The 19,748-nt window shown below is 34.9% G+C and overlaps 1 protein-coding gene across 5 annotated transcripts in view; it reads left to right on the top strand.

The window, feature by feature from the left end:
- The window catches only part of LOC116094825 (rho GTPase-activating protein 20-like), a 21,491-nt gene extending 2,700 nt beyond the window's left edge, over nt 1–18,791 (top strand). For 3 of the 5 annotated variants that reach the window (XR_004120338.1, XR_004120340.1, XR_004120339.1), the window contains 8 exons: nt 2,163–2,288; nt 4,605–4,646; nt 5,809–5,890; nt 10,061–10,141; nt 12,479–12,542; nt 15,869–16,048; nt 18,197–18,368; nt 18,624–18,791. Coding sequence is in view for 2 of the 5 variants with exons in the window: in XM_031376270.1 (XP_031232130.1) it covers nt 2,163–2,288; nt 4,605–4,646; nt 5,809–5,890; nt 10,061–10,141; nt 12,479–12,542; nt 15,869–16,048; nt 16,775–16,836 (637 nt within the window). In the remaining 3 variants the exon portion in view is untranslated. Of the gene's footprint in view, nt 1–2,162; nt 2,289–4,604; nt 4,647–5,808; nt 5,891–10,060; nt 10,142–12,478; nt 12,543–15,868; nt 16,049–16,774; nt 16,964–18,196; nt 18,369–18,623 lie in introns of those variants that run through there. The other 2 variants (XM_031376271.1, XM_031376270.1) reach the window with 2 other exon arrangements.
- The last annotated feature ends 957 nt before the right edge of the window (nt 18,792–19,748 follow it).

The raw sequence follows: 19,748 nt of genomic DNA, 5'->3' as shown, positions 1-19,748 counted from the left end.
GCCAGTAAATATCTTCAACAAAATTATAGAAGAAAACTTCCCTAACCTAAAGAAAGACATGCCCATGAGCATACAAGAAGCCTATAGAACCCCAAATTTACTGGACCAGAAAAGAAATTCTTTCTGCCAAATAATAGTCAAAGCACCAAATACACTAAATAAAGAAAGAATACTAAAAGCAGTAAGGGAAAAAGGTCAAGTAACATATAAAGGCAGGCCTATCAGAATTACACCAGACTTCTCACCAGAGACTATGACAGCTAGAAGATCCTGGACAGATGTCATACAGACCCTAAGAGAACACAAATGCCAGCCCAGACTACTATACCCAGCAAAACTCTCAATCACCATAGATGGAAACATTTTTTAAAAAAGAATTATTTAAGGTGCTATCCTGCTATTTGAATTTGGGGAAAGAGTAACAACAAACTTGAAAAGGAGGCCAATGTGCAAGCACATTCCAGTAATTGTAGCACTGTTAAAGTTGACTTATGAGTATTGAAACTTTGTGGGATATGTGGACTATATAGTGATACATGTTTTCAAAATAAAATATTTAAAATATGAGAAGCACACTTCCTTGCTTGTTGTTTCCAGATAGATTGTAGCAGCAAGAGGGGGAAGGAATCCCTGATTATGATCCTTACACACAAATAACACATGTAAGGCTGGTGACTTGATAGTTTCCAAATCAATATGAAGATATGAGAAGCAACTCCTATCCCTCCACCAAACAAGGAAAACCTCAGGCACTAGGCTTTTTTGGTGATTCTACACATACTAGAGAAAACTGCTATGATTGAATGAAACCATATCATGATTATATTGTAACTCATGACCGCGGAGGAGTTTTCTGGGCCCACATCACACATAGTCTCTGCTGGCCATGATCATAGCCTTCATATTATTCTAGGAGGTATGAAGTTGGTACTGACATTATCCAGTAAATAATTGAAGGTATGTTCTCATAAGTTCGTAAATGGTTTTGAAGACAGGGGTCAATAATGTTGTTTATTCAGTTTGAGGTAATAAACTTTCTGGCCATCCACAAATAATATTCCTGAAGATTCATTTCAAAAAATGTGAGAAAATGAAATGTTCAGAAGAGAATTCTTCTATGCATTTTAGATAAAAAACCAATGGGGTAAATTTGGGTTTCAACCCTGATCAGTCACCGTAAGCTCCCATAGAAAATGGTATAGTGTCTCTGTGATGCAGGCTCAAAATAAGTGAATGGCCTGGCTGTCTATCACTCTGTCATCTGATTTGTCATTTCTACTCAACTCCCCTTCAGTCCACACTTGGAAATACTCACATTTATTTAGAAGATAGTAATCAACCAGCCAAGAGGTGCATCCTGGGTCCTCTAGCACATGCTTGTGGACCAGGCGTTGGGGTAGTTCTGGGGCTGGGGAAGGAGGGTCGGATGTGGTCTGTCCTGGGACCTCCTCCGTTTTTTTCCCCTCCCTTCTCAGCCTCTGCCTCCCCCTCCAACTGCTGCTGCCTGCCCCAGTAGATGCTCCTGGGCATCTCCCTTTTTCCTGTCTGGCTCCTCTAAGTAACTGACTCATTTGAATTATAAATGTATATATATTGATAGTGTGCCTTTTAAGTGTAGTTGGTGTAAGTAAGTGAAATTCACTTTGATTTTTGAGAGTAAAGGAAACTAAAGTGAATGGATTTCTTGAAAGACCATATATTTGTTCCACTTCTGCTGTGTAGTGATAATAATTAAAACTATTTTGAGATTTACATTTACATTAAGAAAAGAACATTATTAGTCTCTTAAGAGATTATTGTCATTTTTCATTTTCAAGGAATATTATCTAATATCAGACATTAGAATTAGAGATTTTGGGTTTATGCATTTCTTCTGAATTTTGGCTCATATATATGCATACATATGTATATGTGTATTTGTATATGTATGTGTATGATTAGTTGTTTTCAGATGGAAAGAAAGTATGAGTACAAATGTGTCATATGATTTAGACATTTGTTTTTATGTTTGTGTGTGAGTGTGTATGTGTATCCTTTAGTAAATATTACATAATATGCTTGTATTTTGACTGTTACATGTTACATTACATAGTGTGGGAAATCTTTCTCTGTAGTATCATGTTAAGTATCAAACTAACAGAGATATTTGATTCTCCTTCTAGGAATAAAAAAAAGTTTAAGATAAAATATATCGTCCCACTGCATTACTTGTTGGTCATTGATGATGTAGACCAAGTCAAGATAAACCTCCTCTTTTGGCCCAATGGAAATTTTGTGGCCACCTTTCGGTAAGAGCTACAGGACCTGTATTCACAAAAGGATAGCTATAGAAATTTTGGGGCAACTTAATGCTTTGTAATTCACAGGTTAAACAAATTACCCAAAATATTTGCAAAATAAGAATCCAGTTTAGTCTGATTGTATACAGGTTGCCAACTTCAATGTTCACCATCTATGATGACAACAGTTTGTCTATATTTTTCACAACATACATTTCACATTTAAGTATATACCTTAGTTTTTGATTTGTGATATTCAGCAGTTCTCCACAAGATTCTTGGAGCAGAAAGGAGGTACATTGTCTTCTATGAAGAATGTGGACAAAACAAGGACTTACCATATCCTCTACATTCTTCCTCATAATGTCCGGTGTTATTGAGGTTTTGAAAATACACAAATTGATTTCTCTTCAGTACTACTGAATTTTATCCCTAAATTTCACCAATACCTCCAATACTCCCTAGTTAATTTCTATAAAAATAGTATTTAATTGAACAGATAAAAATCATTGCTTGTAGAATGCTAAAGTATTTGAATGTCTTATAGCAGAATTTCACTGCTGTTTAATGGTCAACTAATAAGGATAAAAGCCAATGAAAAATGTTCCATTGGACCCATAGATGATAGACACATGCATTAGCTCATTTTGTTATGCCTCAGCACAATCACCAGGCTCTTCTAAGCCTTCCTCAGCTCTTATACCCTTCTTTCAATCCCAGGCCAACACTTCTGAATCTGCCCTCAACTTTGTCTGCTTAGTCACCTTAGTCCTAGCTCAGCACCCTAAATCTACCCTCAACTTATTTATGTTCCAGTCTCCCGACTGCTACCCCAGGCCAGTTGGGGAAGCAGCCAAAGGCCAATACACCTTAAATCTCACATGGCTGATGAATCTTTATCCCTCTGTAACATAGTGAATCTTTTTATCTTACCCTGCATCTACAAGCTTTCCTGTAGTAAAACTGGAAGTCCAGCCTATTTCACCTAGCTAATTGGCCATTATCATTTTTATTGATTATGATCGAATTGGAGAAAAGGACCTTCAGTGTTCATATGCAGATTTCTGATCAAAGCATTGAAATGAGCCCCTACATATCACCAAGTACCTATGAGGGTTCCTGCTATGTCTCTTTTTATTTCCTGCTATGCCGCTTTTAGTATTATTATGTTATGTAATGTGATGTGATGTGATGTGATGTGACGTGTGTGTGTGTGTGTGTGTGTGTGTGTGTGTGTGTAAGTTGAGGGACACAGGAATAATCCACCATTCTGTTAAAAATGGATGTAGGCAGAGAATAGAGTGAGTGAGCAGTTAAAGGTAGAAACATGAATGTGCCAGTCTTTGAGTAAGAATCAGTCCATAGTTCCATAGGAAGTCAGCTTAGTTATAAATGTTAGTACCATGGAAAAAGGGAGAAGAATATTCTATAAATGCAAGATTTTTGTGGCATAGCTAATTATTTTCAGAAAGTGGAAACAAGGTACACATTAGCTTACAGATGGAAAAAACTATACCTGACTACCTGACATAGGGTTGTGAGCACGGGGAAGAAGAATAGTTCATTCGGTACGTGGGGAAGAAGAATAGTGCATTGGGTAAGCATTGCTTTTTAGATCAAAAAATCATTGATCAACTAGAAATGTTGATGACTATAAGATACTGTGAATGTGTCAAATATCAATTAGGTTTAACTCATTCAACATATAATTTGCAGTTACAAAATGTTAGCATTGGGAATTCATCTTTACTCCATCTTTAATTAGAGTATTACATGCTACAGTGGAATAGTGGTGGGTTTATTATTATTTGTACCAGAGGAGTTAATGTGATAACTCACACAGATGAAACACTAGTTTCTAGGACCTCCTGTCTTGTATGACAATTCACTCAAGGAAATAATATTTTTTTTTCTTAAAAGCTGTTCTCTCTGGGTTGTTTGTTTTAACTAAAGGTCCTGTAATTTACCTGTGGTTTAGTGTGAATGATGATCCCTTTCTATATGAACATGACTTTACACTAAGAGGATACTGCCTTAACTATCCTTTTATACATATAAAGCTAAAGCTATGAGTAGTTGTTGGCCCAGCTCTTGAAACATTAGTCAAGTCTTGACATTCCTAACTAGATTCTACACTAGTCAACATCCTCTTATACAAATCTTCCAGTGAAACAAGTCACTCAGAAAGGCAGTTGTGTGGAGAATACCATCTACAACTACACCCTCATGAGGGCCTTTGGCTTATAATAATTTTTATGAGCAATAATCTTAAATGTCTTATTATTATAAAGACTCTAATCTGGTTTTTCACTTTTAACATTACAGTTCAAAAGAACAAAAAGACCAATGGGATTATTTTCTGAAAAAGTATGTTACTTGTGATTATACTTTAATTCTATACCTATATGAAAATTGCAGTTTGTGATTCATTTATTTCTTAAAAATATATTTGGTAGAATGTTTCCAAATATGTTGTTGATTAGATGGTCACAGGATACTGCTTTAGATTCTCCTGTCTATTGCATATTTCATTTAATTTTGACAAAGTTCTGCATTAATTGTCTCCTCATTATATTGGAGTAAACAGCACTCTTCTGTCTTATTTTAAATTGCACTCCATAGATGTTACTCTGCCATATCCATTGAAACTATCTGCTACTTCCTCCTCTTTTGAGATCAAGCAGATTTTTGCCTTTTCCTTGTGTATTAGTCACAAAACTTTCTCTAGAGCCACAGAATTTATGTACTGTCTCTTAAATATTAAGGGAATTACTGTAATGACTTATGGTCTGTGGTAACCCAACAATGGGCAGCTTTGACTGGGAAGTCAAAAAAATATCTAGTAGTTGTTCTGTCTACTAGGCTAGTTTGTTTCACCTGGTCTTCTGTATATGTATACTGGAATCCTGAAGAAGTAGATATCAACAGATGTGCTGACAGTTAGTGCAAGCAGGCAAAGAAGAGTAAGTCTTTCTTCTTCCAATGTCTTTAAATGGGCCTCATCAGGTGTGGCTCAGATTAAAGGTGTGTACCATCTTGCCTAGATCAGAACCTTGCTTTTTCCCAGGCTGTCCTTGAACTCAGATCCACTTCTCTCAATCTAGGGATTAAGGGTGAGGGTGTTCTACCTTGCTTGGGCCTAAGCTTTTTATGCCCATTATACCTCAAGATTTCCATGTCAAGGTCCAAGTCAAAAGTCTGTGTCTTCCAGCCTCAATGTCTGGATCACAGGTGTGCTCTCCATTTCTGGATTGTAGTTCATTCCAGATGTAGTCAAGTTGACAACAACCTTGCAAACAAGAATTTCTGAGGACTGGCCATGCTTCCTTGGACAATGTGCTATTATTTGACCATGTCTTTGGTCCTGAAACACTTTTAAATATTCCCTAAACCAATAATGCATATTGCTGAACTGATAGTCTTGTATTTAACACTAATATGATACTTATGAAATATTCAGTGTTAGCTTAAAATGATCTACTAACAAATTAATTTTACTATATCGTGTATTTTTATTGCATTTGTGCAGATCCATTAATGAAGCTAAGAAGGATACCAAGAAAAATTTCTCACTGCAGATATTCACTGAGGACATCCCAAGCTGTGACACTGTATGTGAATACTAGACCAAAACTGATATTTCAAGTTCATGACTAGCAGAGAGACAGGCAGCTTGTAGAGTAATGGAAGATGGATACATAGGAATAGGGTGGCAAGGGGAGATAGCAAGAATTTACATATATGGAAAAGCTGTATGTGTATGGCATGCGCATGTTTGTCTTTTATATGTGATTTATAGAAAGCAACATGAAATTGAGTAATCCACATGCTAAAGCAACAAAAAAAGAGGAAACATTTTTCCTTAAATGACTGAAAATTACATCAGGTAGATGCAACAGCATACATTTCCAAGCCAAGTATCATTATTAGAATTGAACTGTGTTTTCCCTAGTTCTTATTGCTTATATATGAACTTATGTGTTGTTCAACTAGTATTTATTTTAAAATATTTCTAATCAAAATAATTATTATATAAGATAACAATAAACAAATCTTTAAAAGAACAAATATTATCAAGAATGAATTTGCTCTCCAAATTCACATGTTTCATAACATTGCATTGTTTTACCTCTGTCCTCTGCTGATTCAATATATCTTTGTGCATCCTCAAAACTGCTTTGGAAGGACAACTACATAATCATGGCTCTTTATCCTTGTATTTATTTGAATATTCTAGGTATAGGGATATCTTTTCATGTACTTCCATTTAGAAATCATTTTTTATTAACTTACCACCATTGGTTTGTGTGTGTATGTGTGTGGCTCTATGGGTATACAGTGCTTAGGATAAAAGTCATGGCCTAACACACACTACATAGTAGTTTTATCATTGAGTTACACACATAGCCATTAAAGATTGTCTATTTTTCTAATATTTATATTATTGTTCCATTTTCACTATTGGGTTTAGTTCAGAGCAGAAATTTAACCTTTAAGTAGCATGCAGAGCATTGAAGACCATTCCTAATGTAAAGCAGAATAGAATGTTGCTAGATCTTTATAAATGCTAATGGGTAGAAAATGTACCTAGAGTCAATATTCTAAGACGTCACTGTTGAAATTGTACCCCACTTAACAAGTGTGTATAATGATCACCTCGCAATTTGATCTACATACTTTCTAGGTTATACAAAATGTAACTGAAGAGAAAAAGTAATTTCCAACCAGTGATATCAATTAGGAGAACATTCACTAGCTTGACTGAAACAGATGAGTCCTCAGGACAGAGAAGAGCAGAAGAACAGATCATCCTGTGGGCAAAATGCTCTCTTGCCTCTGCTGCTTGATTTCAGCTATGGCAAATGCTCAGTATTGTCCATGAGCAATCTCCCTTATGTCTTTCAAAACCATTGTGACTTAGATCTGACTCCTTTGAAGTAAACATTTTTACTGATTTTCACCCATGACTCTAGTGCTTGTATATTTTACCCTGCAATAATTACTAACAACCTTTTGTGTAGTTCAGAAGATTGATAATACTTTTTAGGTTTTCTTCATGTGATGATATGTTTATTTTCCTTTTGTCCTTCAAAAGATTTTTTCAGAACATAAAAACTTTCCTCTAATATCCTCCATCACTTTTTTTCTCCATATTCTCTAGTGATTATTCGGCAATGATCCTTCATATATTTGTCCATTTTTTTTGCTGGTTTTCTTTGATTTTAGGTTTAAAGTTTGGCCTTTTAGGTTTGAGAGTTCTTTAGTCATCCATGTATTTCATTGCACTTAAAATAAATCTGTATTTTTTTCAAATTGGTGAATTAGGAAAATGTTTTGCTGTTCTTACTTAAGGATTTTTTTCCTCCTAATTTTCTCTTTTTTTTTTTTCTTATTCTTAGGATTGAACATAGATCCCTCAGACTCTGTTTATATTTTAAAATATATCAATGCAGATGATTTTAGAATCATCTTTATTTGATATTTTCACATATGTATAGAAATCTACTGCCAAATCACCTGCATGAATCCCAAGATATCCCCAAACCTCTCCCTAAGTTGTACATGTCTTTTCTTACTCTTGACTTCAAATACAAATAAATAAAATATTGACTTTTTGAATTAATATTTTATATGGATAACAATTAATTTTACTGTCCTCCTGAGTCAATGCCTATGCCATGGCTGGAGGACAACATTTTGCTAAAGGGCTTTAAGTAATCTGTTTTGAAACTCCTAACTTGTTAGTAATAGCAATACCTCTGTTTCACATTTAGTTTATTAATATGCAATTTCAATATTTACAGCGTTTTTATTTTTATTTGAAGTTATTGTTCCTGTTTTCTACAATAAATATATTTTTATGTATTATTGAACAATGTTTAAAAATCAATTTTTCCTCAAATGTTGATCTTCTCTCCTAAGAATTACTTACATAACTCTGGTTCATCATGAGTCAAGAAATATTTTAATGTACAAAAAAATACCAGTTGTCTTTTTATTTTCATGTTTTCAAAACAGTATTTTTAGAACTATTTTGTTTAAAAAGACTCTATCTCTTGAAATGTGTCTGTTTTATAAACATCACCACCATCAGGAAGAAATGTACATATATTTGCAATCATTAGTTAGATCTTAATATGTTCCAAATGCTCTGAGAACACAATATTTTAAAATAATGTCAATTAAAATCCTATGTGAATTATTTCTTCTTCTCATGTGTGGATTTCTATAATAGTTTGCTACTTTTAAATCATACAGAAGTTTTCTGATATTCAGCAAAATATCAGAAGTTTTACATTACTTTAAATTTATTACGCTCAGTCTCTATCTATTTATCTATCTATCTATCTATCTATCTATCTATCTATCTATCTATCACTCTCTTTGTGTCTCTCTCTCTCTTTGTGTGTGTGTGTGTGTGACTTCATGAACGTGTGTTTTCGAGGATATGGTGTTTGAATGTGTCCTTTTAGAATATATGGTATCTGAGCCATGAGCTACATTTTCATCCAGAGGTGACAAACTCTATACTTTGAGTAATGCCTTCCTTTTTATATTACAACCACAAAAACACACTCTTACACACTCTAAGATGTTTTTCTTATTTGTTAGTTTATAGAGAGCAAGATGTCAAATTGATTATTGTAAGGTGTTCTTGTTCATAAAATTCAAGTAACCTGACATTTTGTGATAGGGTCTTGAATGAATCTTCAGAAAAGCACACACACACGCGCACACACACACACACACACACACACACACACACACACACACAATTATTTTCAGGGTAATAGGTTATGCCCAGCCTTTTTAAGACAAATAAAAACTCTGTGAAATGAGATGGCTTATGAAGTGGTTTCATTGGTCTTGGTTCAAGGTAGTTTATGGATAGTGAGGTGTCACTTGTGCTATGTTTCTTATTTAAGGGAATGGTTCCTAGACACATAGAATGCTTATTGCAGATAGCTGATGCTATAGAAACTATCTTTGTAAAGATATGCCTATCTACTCACTGTTATACACTTTGAAAATGTATTAGAATTTCAGTACATCAGTGGTGTCTTCTCAGATTCTAATCATTTGATTTCATGCTGTTTCTTCTTCATGTCTTCCTAGGTCTCTGTAGCAGATTCTAAATGTGAGATGCAATACAGAGCTAATAATACAAGCACCTTGCTTGTTCTTGAGAATATTAAGTGATGGAGTAATTCTAAAATATTAATTTTGTTTTCATAGTTCTATTACCATTACAGATTTCAGTACTGTATATCTGTATACCACCTAACCATATAAAAAGCTTGATATGTAGAGAGTACTCACTCATTTTTGTTTATTTTCTTATTTTTGTAATTGCAGCTGCCAATTATCCTGATTTTTCTAGAACTCTGTACATTCTGTGTGTGAAAGGAAGGGTATAAATGATGGAAGTCTAGATGGGGAGGAAGCAAAGGGTTGTGCCCTATTTAAAGCAATCTCCCTGCTTGTCCACTGCCATAATGAAAGAAAATCAGAATGCTGATCTGCTGTATCCATGGCTACTCAGTCTTCCTTTATCATACACAACCTGTTATGGTTATGTTTGAATACCAATTATGTTTTGTGATAAATAGGTAGACTGACAGTCTTCCAGAGTTATCTCAAGGGAAGATAACAAGGTGTTTAATCTACATTTGAGTTGCCATTACAGACTGTAGATTATAATTGATGATTAGGTAATCACTACTTTGGTAGTCATGAGTTTTAAAGTTATTTTATACCATTGTTCTCTGTACTTTTCATAGCCTTTATATGTAACAGCAACAAACATCGAGACTGTGAATGATATAATTGAGAAGAAGTTACTACCAATGATAAGAATGCCTGTAAGTTATTTTCAAGTTACTCTGAGTTAAAATTGAATTTTGTTTTTGAGATCCACATATATGTAAATGTGTGTGCATATAAATTATAGATATGAAACTTAATCATTGTAAATTTACAAATCATATTTTACAATCTTCTTTTGTTACTAAAGACATCTAAGATATAAAACTAGTTTTGAGAAGTATTTTTCTTGAGTTTCTTGTCTATGTTTCCATAGAAATGAGACACATAACCTAATGGTATTGAGCTATACTTTTACTATCACTGGACAATAAAGATATATTGTAATAAAATGAGATTAATTGGCCATATACACACGCCTAAAGTATGCCAATTTTTGAGACCACAAGACTTTTCTCCTTTCTTTCTTTCTTTCTTCCTTCCTTTTTTTTTTTTTGGTTTTTTAGAGACACTGTATCTCTGTATAGCCCTGGCTGTCCTGATCTCTGGCTATCTTGGAAATCACTCTGTAGACCAGCCTTGAACATAGAAATCCATATGCTGCTTCCTCCCAAGTGCTGGGATTGAAGGCATGCCCCTCCACTGCCCAGCCCTATCTTTCTCTTTATTAAATTTTTTTGCACTTCCTTTATGGTATGTGATTCTTCTCTTCTCCCATTCCCTTTGTTTGGAGTTGTGAGTGTGCATGTTCTTGTGTGTTTTGGTTACTTTCTTTTTTAATCTTAATAAATGTGTGTACTGGCTAGTTTTGTGTGTCAACTTGACACAGGCTGGAGCTATCACAGAGAAGGGAGTTTCAGTTGGGGAAGTGCCTCCATGAGATCCAGCTGTGGAGCATTTTCTCAATTAGTGATCAAGGGGTTAGGGCTCCTTGTGGGTGGTGCTATCCCTGGGCTGGATGTCTTGGGTTCTATAAGAAAGCAGACTGAGCAAGCCAGAGGAAGCAAGCCAGAAAGGAACAACCCTCCATGGCCTCTGCATCAGCTCCTGCTTCCTGATCTGCTTGAATTCCAGTCCTGACTTCCTCTGGTGATCAATAGCCATGTGGAAGTATAAGCTGAATAAATCTTTTCCTCCCCAACTTGCTTCATGTTCATGAGGTTTGTGCAGAAATAGAAACCCTGACTAATACAATGTGTTTGTGTATTTCTTGCTATATTCTTTCTTTATGCATACGTATCTATATATTTAGTCGTTCTGTTTATAAATGTGTATCTCTGTATAATTCTCTTTCTCTCTGTCTCTGTCTCTCTCTGTCTCTTTCTGTGTCTCTCTCTGTCTGTCTCTGTCTCTGTCTCTCTCTCTCTCTCTCTCTCTCTCTCTCTCTCTCTCTCTCTCTCTCTCTCTCTCTCTCTCTCTCTCTCTCTCCTCACTTTGTGTGTGTGTCTGTTTCTCTGTATTGTCTATGTTCCTATCTATCACTTCCTGTTTGTATGGTGACTCTCTGAGTGTCAGTCTGTTTCTCTGTTTCTATCACTCTTTCTTTCTCTGTCTGTATCAGTCTTTACTCTCCCTGTATGTTTTGGTAGGTGGAGGTTTGAGTGTCTGCTTGAATAGACTTTTGTCCCCTACCATGATACTTAAGAACTCTATGGGACAATTCCTTTGTTTTAATAATGAATCAACAAGAAAGTACAATTAATGATAACTCCAAGTAGAGCATGTTATCATTTTAGTCACTCCTGGAGGTTGCTAACTATTTCAACAGAGTGTTATATCTATATGATTGTTTCAATTGGATCCATAACTCTGCATGCAAAAATTATGTTGTGGAACTTCTTTCCAGTATTTGATTTCTTTTCCAGGTTAGACACATGTTCATCCTCTCCACAGACTGACTATCTCTGAATGAAAGCCAGTATTTGTGTGTACTCCTAGGCACCTTTAAAGCCTCTCTGGTTTCTGTTTTGTTTTGTTTTATCTATTTTTCACACTGTAGCAGAAGTAACCATATCTTTCAAATGTTCTTTATCAAGTCATCATGATCACTGTGAGTATATGACTCTCTGGGTACTGGCTTGTGTGTTCTTGTCAAATCAGCATTCAATATTCAACTGAGAGACTGGAGAGACCTATGTGAGTCATTTTGTAATAATATTGGTCTTGGTTAGTGTTGATGGCTGAGTGTAATTTCTTATTCTACTGTGGATCAGTAGACTAAGGTTCCCTCAGAAAGGAGAGGAAAGTACTTCAGGGTTTTCTCCTGAAATCAGTCCTGATGACTTGAACCTGTGTTCAGAAGACATGCCATTAATATTAAATTCCTAATAATTTCCCTGCTAGAGAGGTGGAAATTGTAAGTAAAGAAAATCACTAGATTCTTCAAGACCCTACTGTCAGATTATTTGTGACAGTTGGTTCTTTTTGGCTCTCAGAACAGTGAAGATTACCAACTGTGGTTCTGTCCTGGCCCTGAGGAAACTCCAAGAGCACTCCAAGGTAAGTAACAGGGAAATCTAAAGAAGGACTAGCTGTGTTCAGTGGTCTAACCCTGAAATCTCGATGTTTTCATTATTTAGTCTTAAATATAAATATACACAAAAGCAAAATAATTAAACACTATTTAATTTATTAAATTTATAATCAATAATTTTATTATAACATTCAGTCAAAGATGACATCTCATATAAAAGAATGCAGTCTGATCAAAAATAATAATAACTGAAACTTCTGTGTTTTCCAATTGAGAAACATAATTTTCTTAAAAAGAGAAACAAAACAAAACTCTAGATATATTGTTTCTGAAGAAAATAAGTGATAAAAATCATTTGGTAATCATTACTAGCAAAAGACAATTTTCATTGATTCCCAACACTCAGGTGATAGCTCAAAGGTATCAATAATTCCAGTTTCTGGGGATCAAATTCCCTAAGCTGACCTGCTTAGGTATCAGTCTCAATATGGTACCAGGATATACATTAAAGCAAAACAGTTACAAACAGTTACAAGTCTAAAACTAAAAGGAAAACACATTCAAAGAACAATTCAGTGTCTTTAAGGATACTGTGGTCATAAGCCTTTTTTCTTTTGTGTGTGTGTGAAGATTTCTCATAACCAGTAATTAAGTCGGTAACTTTAAAAAATATTCTATTTGTTTTGGCACATTTGACTCAGGATTAAAAACTGGAAAGATGAAGGCGACAGCAGTAGGTTGGATCAAACATCCCCCAACATTGTACAATGTAGCGGAGGAGTTTGAGTGTACATTGTTTTTGTGTTTTTGTTTTTGTTTTTGTTTTTGTTTTAATAGTCTCTCCAAGTATCCATGAAATATATGGTTACAGGAAGTCCCTCACCTTTCCAAAAGCCACCCCCACTCATAAGAGGATGATGTCTTCCAACTTGATGTATGAAGGCTTTGATCTTCTTGGGAGTTGGTTGACATGTGGAGGTACACAGGGCTGGCCTGTATACAGATTTGAGACCATTTTAATAAAAGTGCACAGCTTACAAACAAAAATATTGTTTATTTAAAACTATGTAGATTCTGTTTTCTAATGAAAATTGTAAATGTAACCATTTACCTGAGTCCGTGTGAAATATGCAGTTCACATCTTGCTATGACCAGCAATTTTCCCACTGAATGAGAGATCATATTCAGATTATTGGAGATTTCCCAACTGAAATGCCTGATATTCCTCTTATTGACTTTTTAAAATTTCTCACTAAATTATTGGCAATTAAATAATAATAATGAAATAATCAGAAGCATTTGGATAAGATTAAAAATTCTGCGATCATCAAGTGTACTTGCAAGGGTGATCTTTTAAACGCTAATGAAAAGGTTAAGTTCTAGTACATAAATTTACCTTCAGACAAATGACAGTAACATTGTCTTTTGAAAATCAGAGAAAATTACTCTTCAAAAATTTCTCATGTATCATGAAAAGAATTTATAGGGATATTTTCAGTATTTGAAGGAATCTGAAGCTGGTCTACTTTTATTTTTCTTCAATATATATTTTCAGGGTTTTAATACAGTAGATAATAACCAGAGAAAACTCAACCTACACATTTGACTTCATTTTCCTTTATGAAACAGAGTACTGCTATTGAGTCCAGGCAGATAAGGAACTCTCAGTCCTTATTGTTGCAATCAATGAATGCTGAAATTACAGGCATATGCCAAAATCATGTGGTGTTTTTGCTTTTTATAAGGTGGACATAATAGCAGTACTCAGTCAGTGAAAAGACAAATGTGGAGTGGCGTATTCTAAAATAAATTTATTGAGTGAAATGTGTCACCTTGAAAATATTTTAATTCTAACATTTCAAAGAGCTTTGTAAGTCATGGATGTTTTACAAATCCAGAGAACTTAGTCCTCTTTTTAGTTTCTCGACATCATTTTGAATGTGTATTTCAGCCCGCAGACCATTCACATGTATCCCTCATGTCTAGATTTTTCCAAATTGATCCTTGGAAGGATCTGGAGTCCTATCATGGCAGTGCTGCTGTAAACCTTGCTGTGATTGTAGCACTGATATTCTCTCTGTGTCAGAAGCAAAAGCAAATTAAGACTTTAATCATATTGGTGACTCATCAGAAATGTAAAAAGCCAGGGTTTCATACTTCCTAGAAAACCATATCCAAAATACAATACATACGCTAATATTTCTTTAGAGAAGAAATATTAAAATAGGGGATAGCACTATTCTGGATTGAATTCCAATTTTGCATTTATTGTTCTGGCCTAGAGTCACTGTTTAATGGAACAGTCTAAAAGTGGTATTCCACAAAAGGAATTACTCTTACTGCATGTGAGAAATCTTCACAATACAAACAAAAAATTCTTGTGACCACAGTTTCCATAAAGATATAGAATTGTTCATTGAATGGGTTCTTTGATGCCCTCCCTAGGTGTAGGAGATAGGAGAGAGTTTACTCCAACTTTGGTTGTTCATATACCTCTATGGAGAAACATGTTTTATTTCACCCAAATTTGTGATTGCATACTTTCCTCTGGTGACTCTTCTTAACCCTCAGATTATAATTAACTGAAGTGCTGAAAAAGTTATATATTGCATACAACTTCATCCTGTCTCATTATTAGGCCACATTCTCCCAAGCACACATCCCCAACTAGATTATTAAAAACTGTTGTGTGTCCAGGAGGGCTCATGTGTTTTCTACAGCATACAGCATCAACATGACCATTGTCAAGGAGAACAACAACAGAAGGAAGCAGAGGCCATTCCACTTCACTGATTCAAAAAAACCCTATCCTCATCATGGAAATGAAAATGGAAACGGACTCTTTATAAAAATGGCCATCAACATGAGAGAAAAAAAATTGGACAGAGACAAACTTGAAATGACCAATAGAATTATTTATGGAGTGCTAGCCTCCAAACCATATGAAAAAAAAAATATATGTAGTGAGAAATATTTAAATTGATTAAAATAAAGCTAGACAGATAAAGTAAGTTTCCAATGATGCAAAAATTTTATTGATAAGACTAAAACAGGCAGCTCTTAATACTGTCAAAGTCTGCCACAGCAAAAGTCTGCCTTACAAACTGCTTTAATGGGTATAAATAATGTAATAAATTGAAATTTTTCTCCTCAATTTTAGAGTTGTCAGCTTATACAGCCTTACATTATCATAATACCCCTGTGAGTTTCCTAATGTTTAGGGTATACAGTCTACATTGTCAAGAAGAAGAATGATACATAAACTAGAGCAGTACATGCTAAATATCATTAGAAGGGTTGCTCATACTCTTTATGATTAGTTTCAATTCATATTCTTATTTTCTTCTTATAGGCCATGAGTATCCACATGACATCATAATTACCAATCATCAAAATAACTTCAGAAGAACAAACTCAAGAACTTTCACAGCTTTTCCAGCCTTACCTGGGTTGGTTGTGAAAGACTTAAATTTAGATTCACAGGGGAAATTCATCTTAAAGCCCCGAGACTCAGCTAAGAGCCAGCAACAAAGTGAGTCCTCCATCTTCCTTCAAGTACAGTCTCGGTTCCCATTTCAATGTGGCCTAAAATATCAATGCATGTTGTCATTTTCTTACTTGAGGGAGGAGCACTGTAGAAAACAAACACAAAACAAAACAATATACCCAAGGTCCAGCTTAGATCTCTATAAACTGATATCAAGACTAAGCCTGATTAGAGGGAGAACATTCCATTTGTTCCAGAGAGATAGTCAACATAAGCTGGTATGCCAAGACACTATATGCACACAAGTGCAAATGCACACATCTTTTTTCCCATTAGAATATAATTTCATGTAGTTTCACCATTAAAGCAGAAAATGACCTAAGAACTGCATTTAAACTATTGTATTGCAAGAGACATGGAAAAGTTCTATGTACGAAATTGAAGATAATCTATTTCAGACTAAAGTAGAAGTAAGCAGCAGCAGCAATGGGGATCTAGAGTAGGATTTGCAGGAAGAGCTCGCAGAAGAGGTGGTAGCCCCAGTCAAAGCTGGAACCATGGATATAGTAACTATTGGAATCAAGGCTATGGCAACTATGGATATAATAGCCAAGGTTACGGTGGTTATGGAGGATATGACTACACTGGTCACAACAACTACTATGGATATGGTGATTATAGCAATCAGCAGAGTGGTTATGGGAAAGTATCCAGGCAAGGTGGACATCGAAACCATACTAAATTATTCCATTTGCAACTTATCCCCAACAGGTGGTGAAGCAGTTTTTTCCAATTTGAAGATTCATTTGAAGGGTGCTCCTGCTACCTGCTAATAACAGTTCAAACTAAATTTTTTTCCATCAAGTTCCTGAATGGAAGTATGAAGTTGGGCCCTCTGAAGTTTAATTCTGAGTTCTCATTAAAAGAATTTCCTTTCATTGTTTTATTTCTTAATTGCAATGCTTCAGTATCAATTTGTCTTTTATGCCCTTCATCTTCCCCCAGTATTGTAGAGCAATTGTTGTGTTCAAAGCCTAGTGTGACAGTGTCATGATGTAGTAGTGTCTTACTGGGTTTTTAAATAAGTTCTTTTGTATAAAAAAAAATCCTGTTATATCCATAGTTGCGATAGCCTTGATTCTAATAGTTAACTATATGCCTGGTTTCCTAGCTCATACATTATTCTTATTTCAATTCACACACAAAAAAACATATTTTTTGTGTCTTCTACATCTGTAACTGGATTTCAAATATAACTAATACCTAAGTTCTGGGACTTTTGAAATTGTTTTAAGATTTTTTTTTTTAAATATAGCATAATTCCTTTATTTTCTCCATTACTCTTATGTACCCCCTTTGCTGCTTTTAAGTTTTTGTTTTTCTAAAAAAAAAATCATTGTATATATACATATTTGTACTTGAATATATGTGGATACAAACAAATACATACACAAAAACTCATACATATTATTCAGTCTGTATCATATTACTTGTGTTTTTCAGGCCTTACTATTTTGTTTTAGACAAATAGCCAGTATGTTCTACACTGAGAGAGACTTATTGTTTTATGACTCCTTTGTTCTAAGTAGCATATATAAAATTTCATTATGGTCTGATTTTGGAAAAGAAGTCTTAGAAGAGAAAAATAAACTTTGATCTCAGTTTTGAACTAACACTACTAGAACCATGGTCCAGAATTTGACATAATAATCATGTATGCATTCTCATAAAGGAGACATACTGCTGATGAGAGAAATTTAATAATCCTTCTAAAAGCTCTATAAGAAACTAAGAATAGGAAGAGCTTCACTATGACATTTGGAAACAATAGAAAACTGATTGATGTGAACAAAAGGGAGGATGGCTATGAAAATGGATATAGCTTGTGAAGCAACTGCCTGTACGTATTTTAGGCAATCTGTTCAATTAGACATCAAATATCTTATGATGCAGTGCAACTTAGACTGCATCATCTTGTAAGAATTCCCACTGGATCATGTTTTAGAGAACACTAGACCATGTCTTAAAGAGATCTCTAAGATTAATAACAATGTAGAGTATAGGGGAGAAGAATATGTATACACTACAAGATGCCTAACCCATTAAAACAGGGACATTATGCATTGAAATTTGATTTTTTCAAGAGTCGTATAAATTACACTATTCCAGCTAATGATCTTGTCTCCTCCTTAGAGGTAAAGGAAAGATCTTCTAAAAAACATTGCCCATTTTTGACATGCTGTTTACATAGGGGCTCTGTGCCCCACCATGACAAAGTGTGCACTGGCCCATCTCTTTAATAGAGGAAAACTGGACAAGACTTGACTCCCCATGTAAAGACAAAAAGTGGTCCACAACAACTATGGTAGGTCTCACATGATTCATTCCTGGATTTGTTGAGGATAATCTGATAAAAAAAAAATAAGTGTTGCCTGATATTTCAGGGTTAACATTAGGGTTGGATATGTACAAAAAAATATTGAAGCACAAAATCAGTTTGAGGTCCTCCTTGTCCATGCCTCTCCTTGCACTGCACCTGTGCACACCATTGGCCTGTTTCTCATGAGCAAATACTGCTCGGTGCTGGATGATAAGTGACAGGTCTTTTTCTTTTTCTCAGGTCATCCTCTCTAATAAAAGAGAAAGACCCCATAACACAGGGTGTTTTCATGACACCTCTGAATGGAACATTATGGAAATAATTGAAAGAACAACTTGATTCTTGGGAAGAGGTGGATATAAGAGGTGGATATAAAGAAAGCACTCTGTGCATGAAGTGGCCTGGATTTTCAAGGTAGGGAAAGTCCTTGTATCATCCATCCTCAGGATTTCTATAAGTTTCCTTCATCATACCTTCCCTTGAGTGATTGTTGACATGTATGAGAGAAATCTGGTAAGCTCAAAAGTTCCTCTGCTATTCAAAACATAAGGAATAGAGACTCAAACAAAAATCCAGTCAGAACGAGCAATAATGTAAATATATTTCATTTGAATTTTTCATGTGTCCATGTTGAGGGTCACTTTATAATGCATATGAGTTTCACCTTCTGTGCATACCTAGTCAGATGCATTAGTCTACCAGTATTCTTCATTCTCTGTCACATTCTCTTTTTTTTTTTTTTTTCCTGAGAGGCAGATTTCTCTTCCACAGTGTTTGTTACTCCTTCAGGTATCTATTTGTTACACTTATATAGTAGGATCACATGATCTGCTTGTCTCTATCTCAAGAAATAATGATAACCAAATGCAGGTCCTCATGGCTGTGAAAAAAAAAACTCATTTTTTTTTAAAAAATAAACCCTGACTTTCTTTTTTTTTAAAGATTTATTTATATGAGTACACTGTAACTCTCTTCCAACACACCTGAAGAGAGCATCAAATCCCATTACAGATGGTTATGAGCCACCATGTGGTTGCTGGGGATTGAACTCAGGACTTCTTAAGAGTCAGTTAGTGCTCTTAACCACTGAGTCACCTCTCCAGCCTGAAACAAATATTCTTAACCACTCTGCCATACCTTCACCACCATAAAATGATATATTTTATTTTATTATTAAAATTAAAATAATCAAAACATCATTTCACTCCTCCCTTTCCCTTGCTTTAAGTTTATTTCCCCTCAATCTCCCACTCCTGCTTAAATACATGGTCCGTTTTAATTTACTGTTATTATTTTATAGATAAAAAATAGTCTGTAAGTATGTTCAAACAACCTGAGCTAACCAACTGTGGTTGGCTTACAAAT

The sequence above is a fragment of the Mastomys coucha genome, unplaced genomic scaffold (assembly GCF_008632895.1).
Source record: "Mastomys coucha isolate ucsf_1 unplaced genomic scaffold, UCSF_Mcou_1 pScaffold17, whole genome shotgun sequence".
Taxonomy (NCBI): domain Eukaryota; kingdom Metazoa; phylum Chordata; class Mammalia; order Rodentia; family Muridae; genus Mastomys; species Mastomys coucha.
This window is presented reverse-complemented; position numbering and strand designations above follow the sequence as displayed.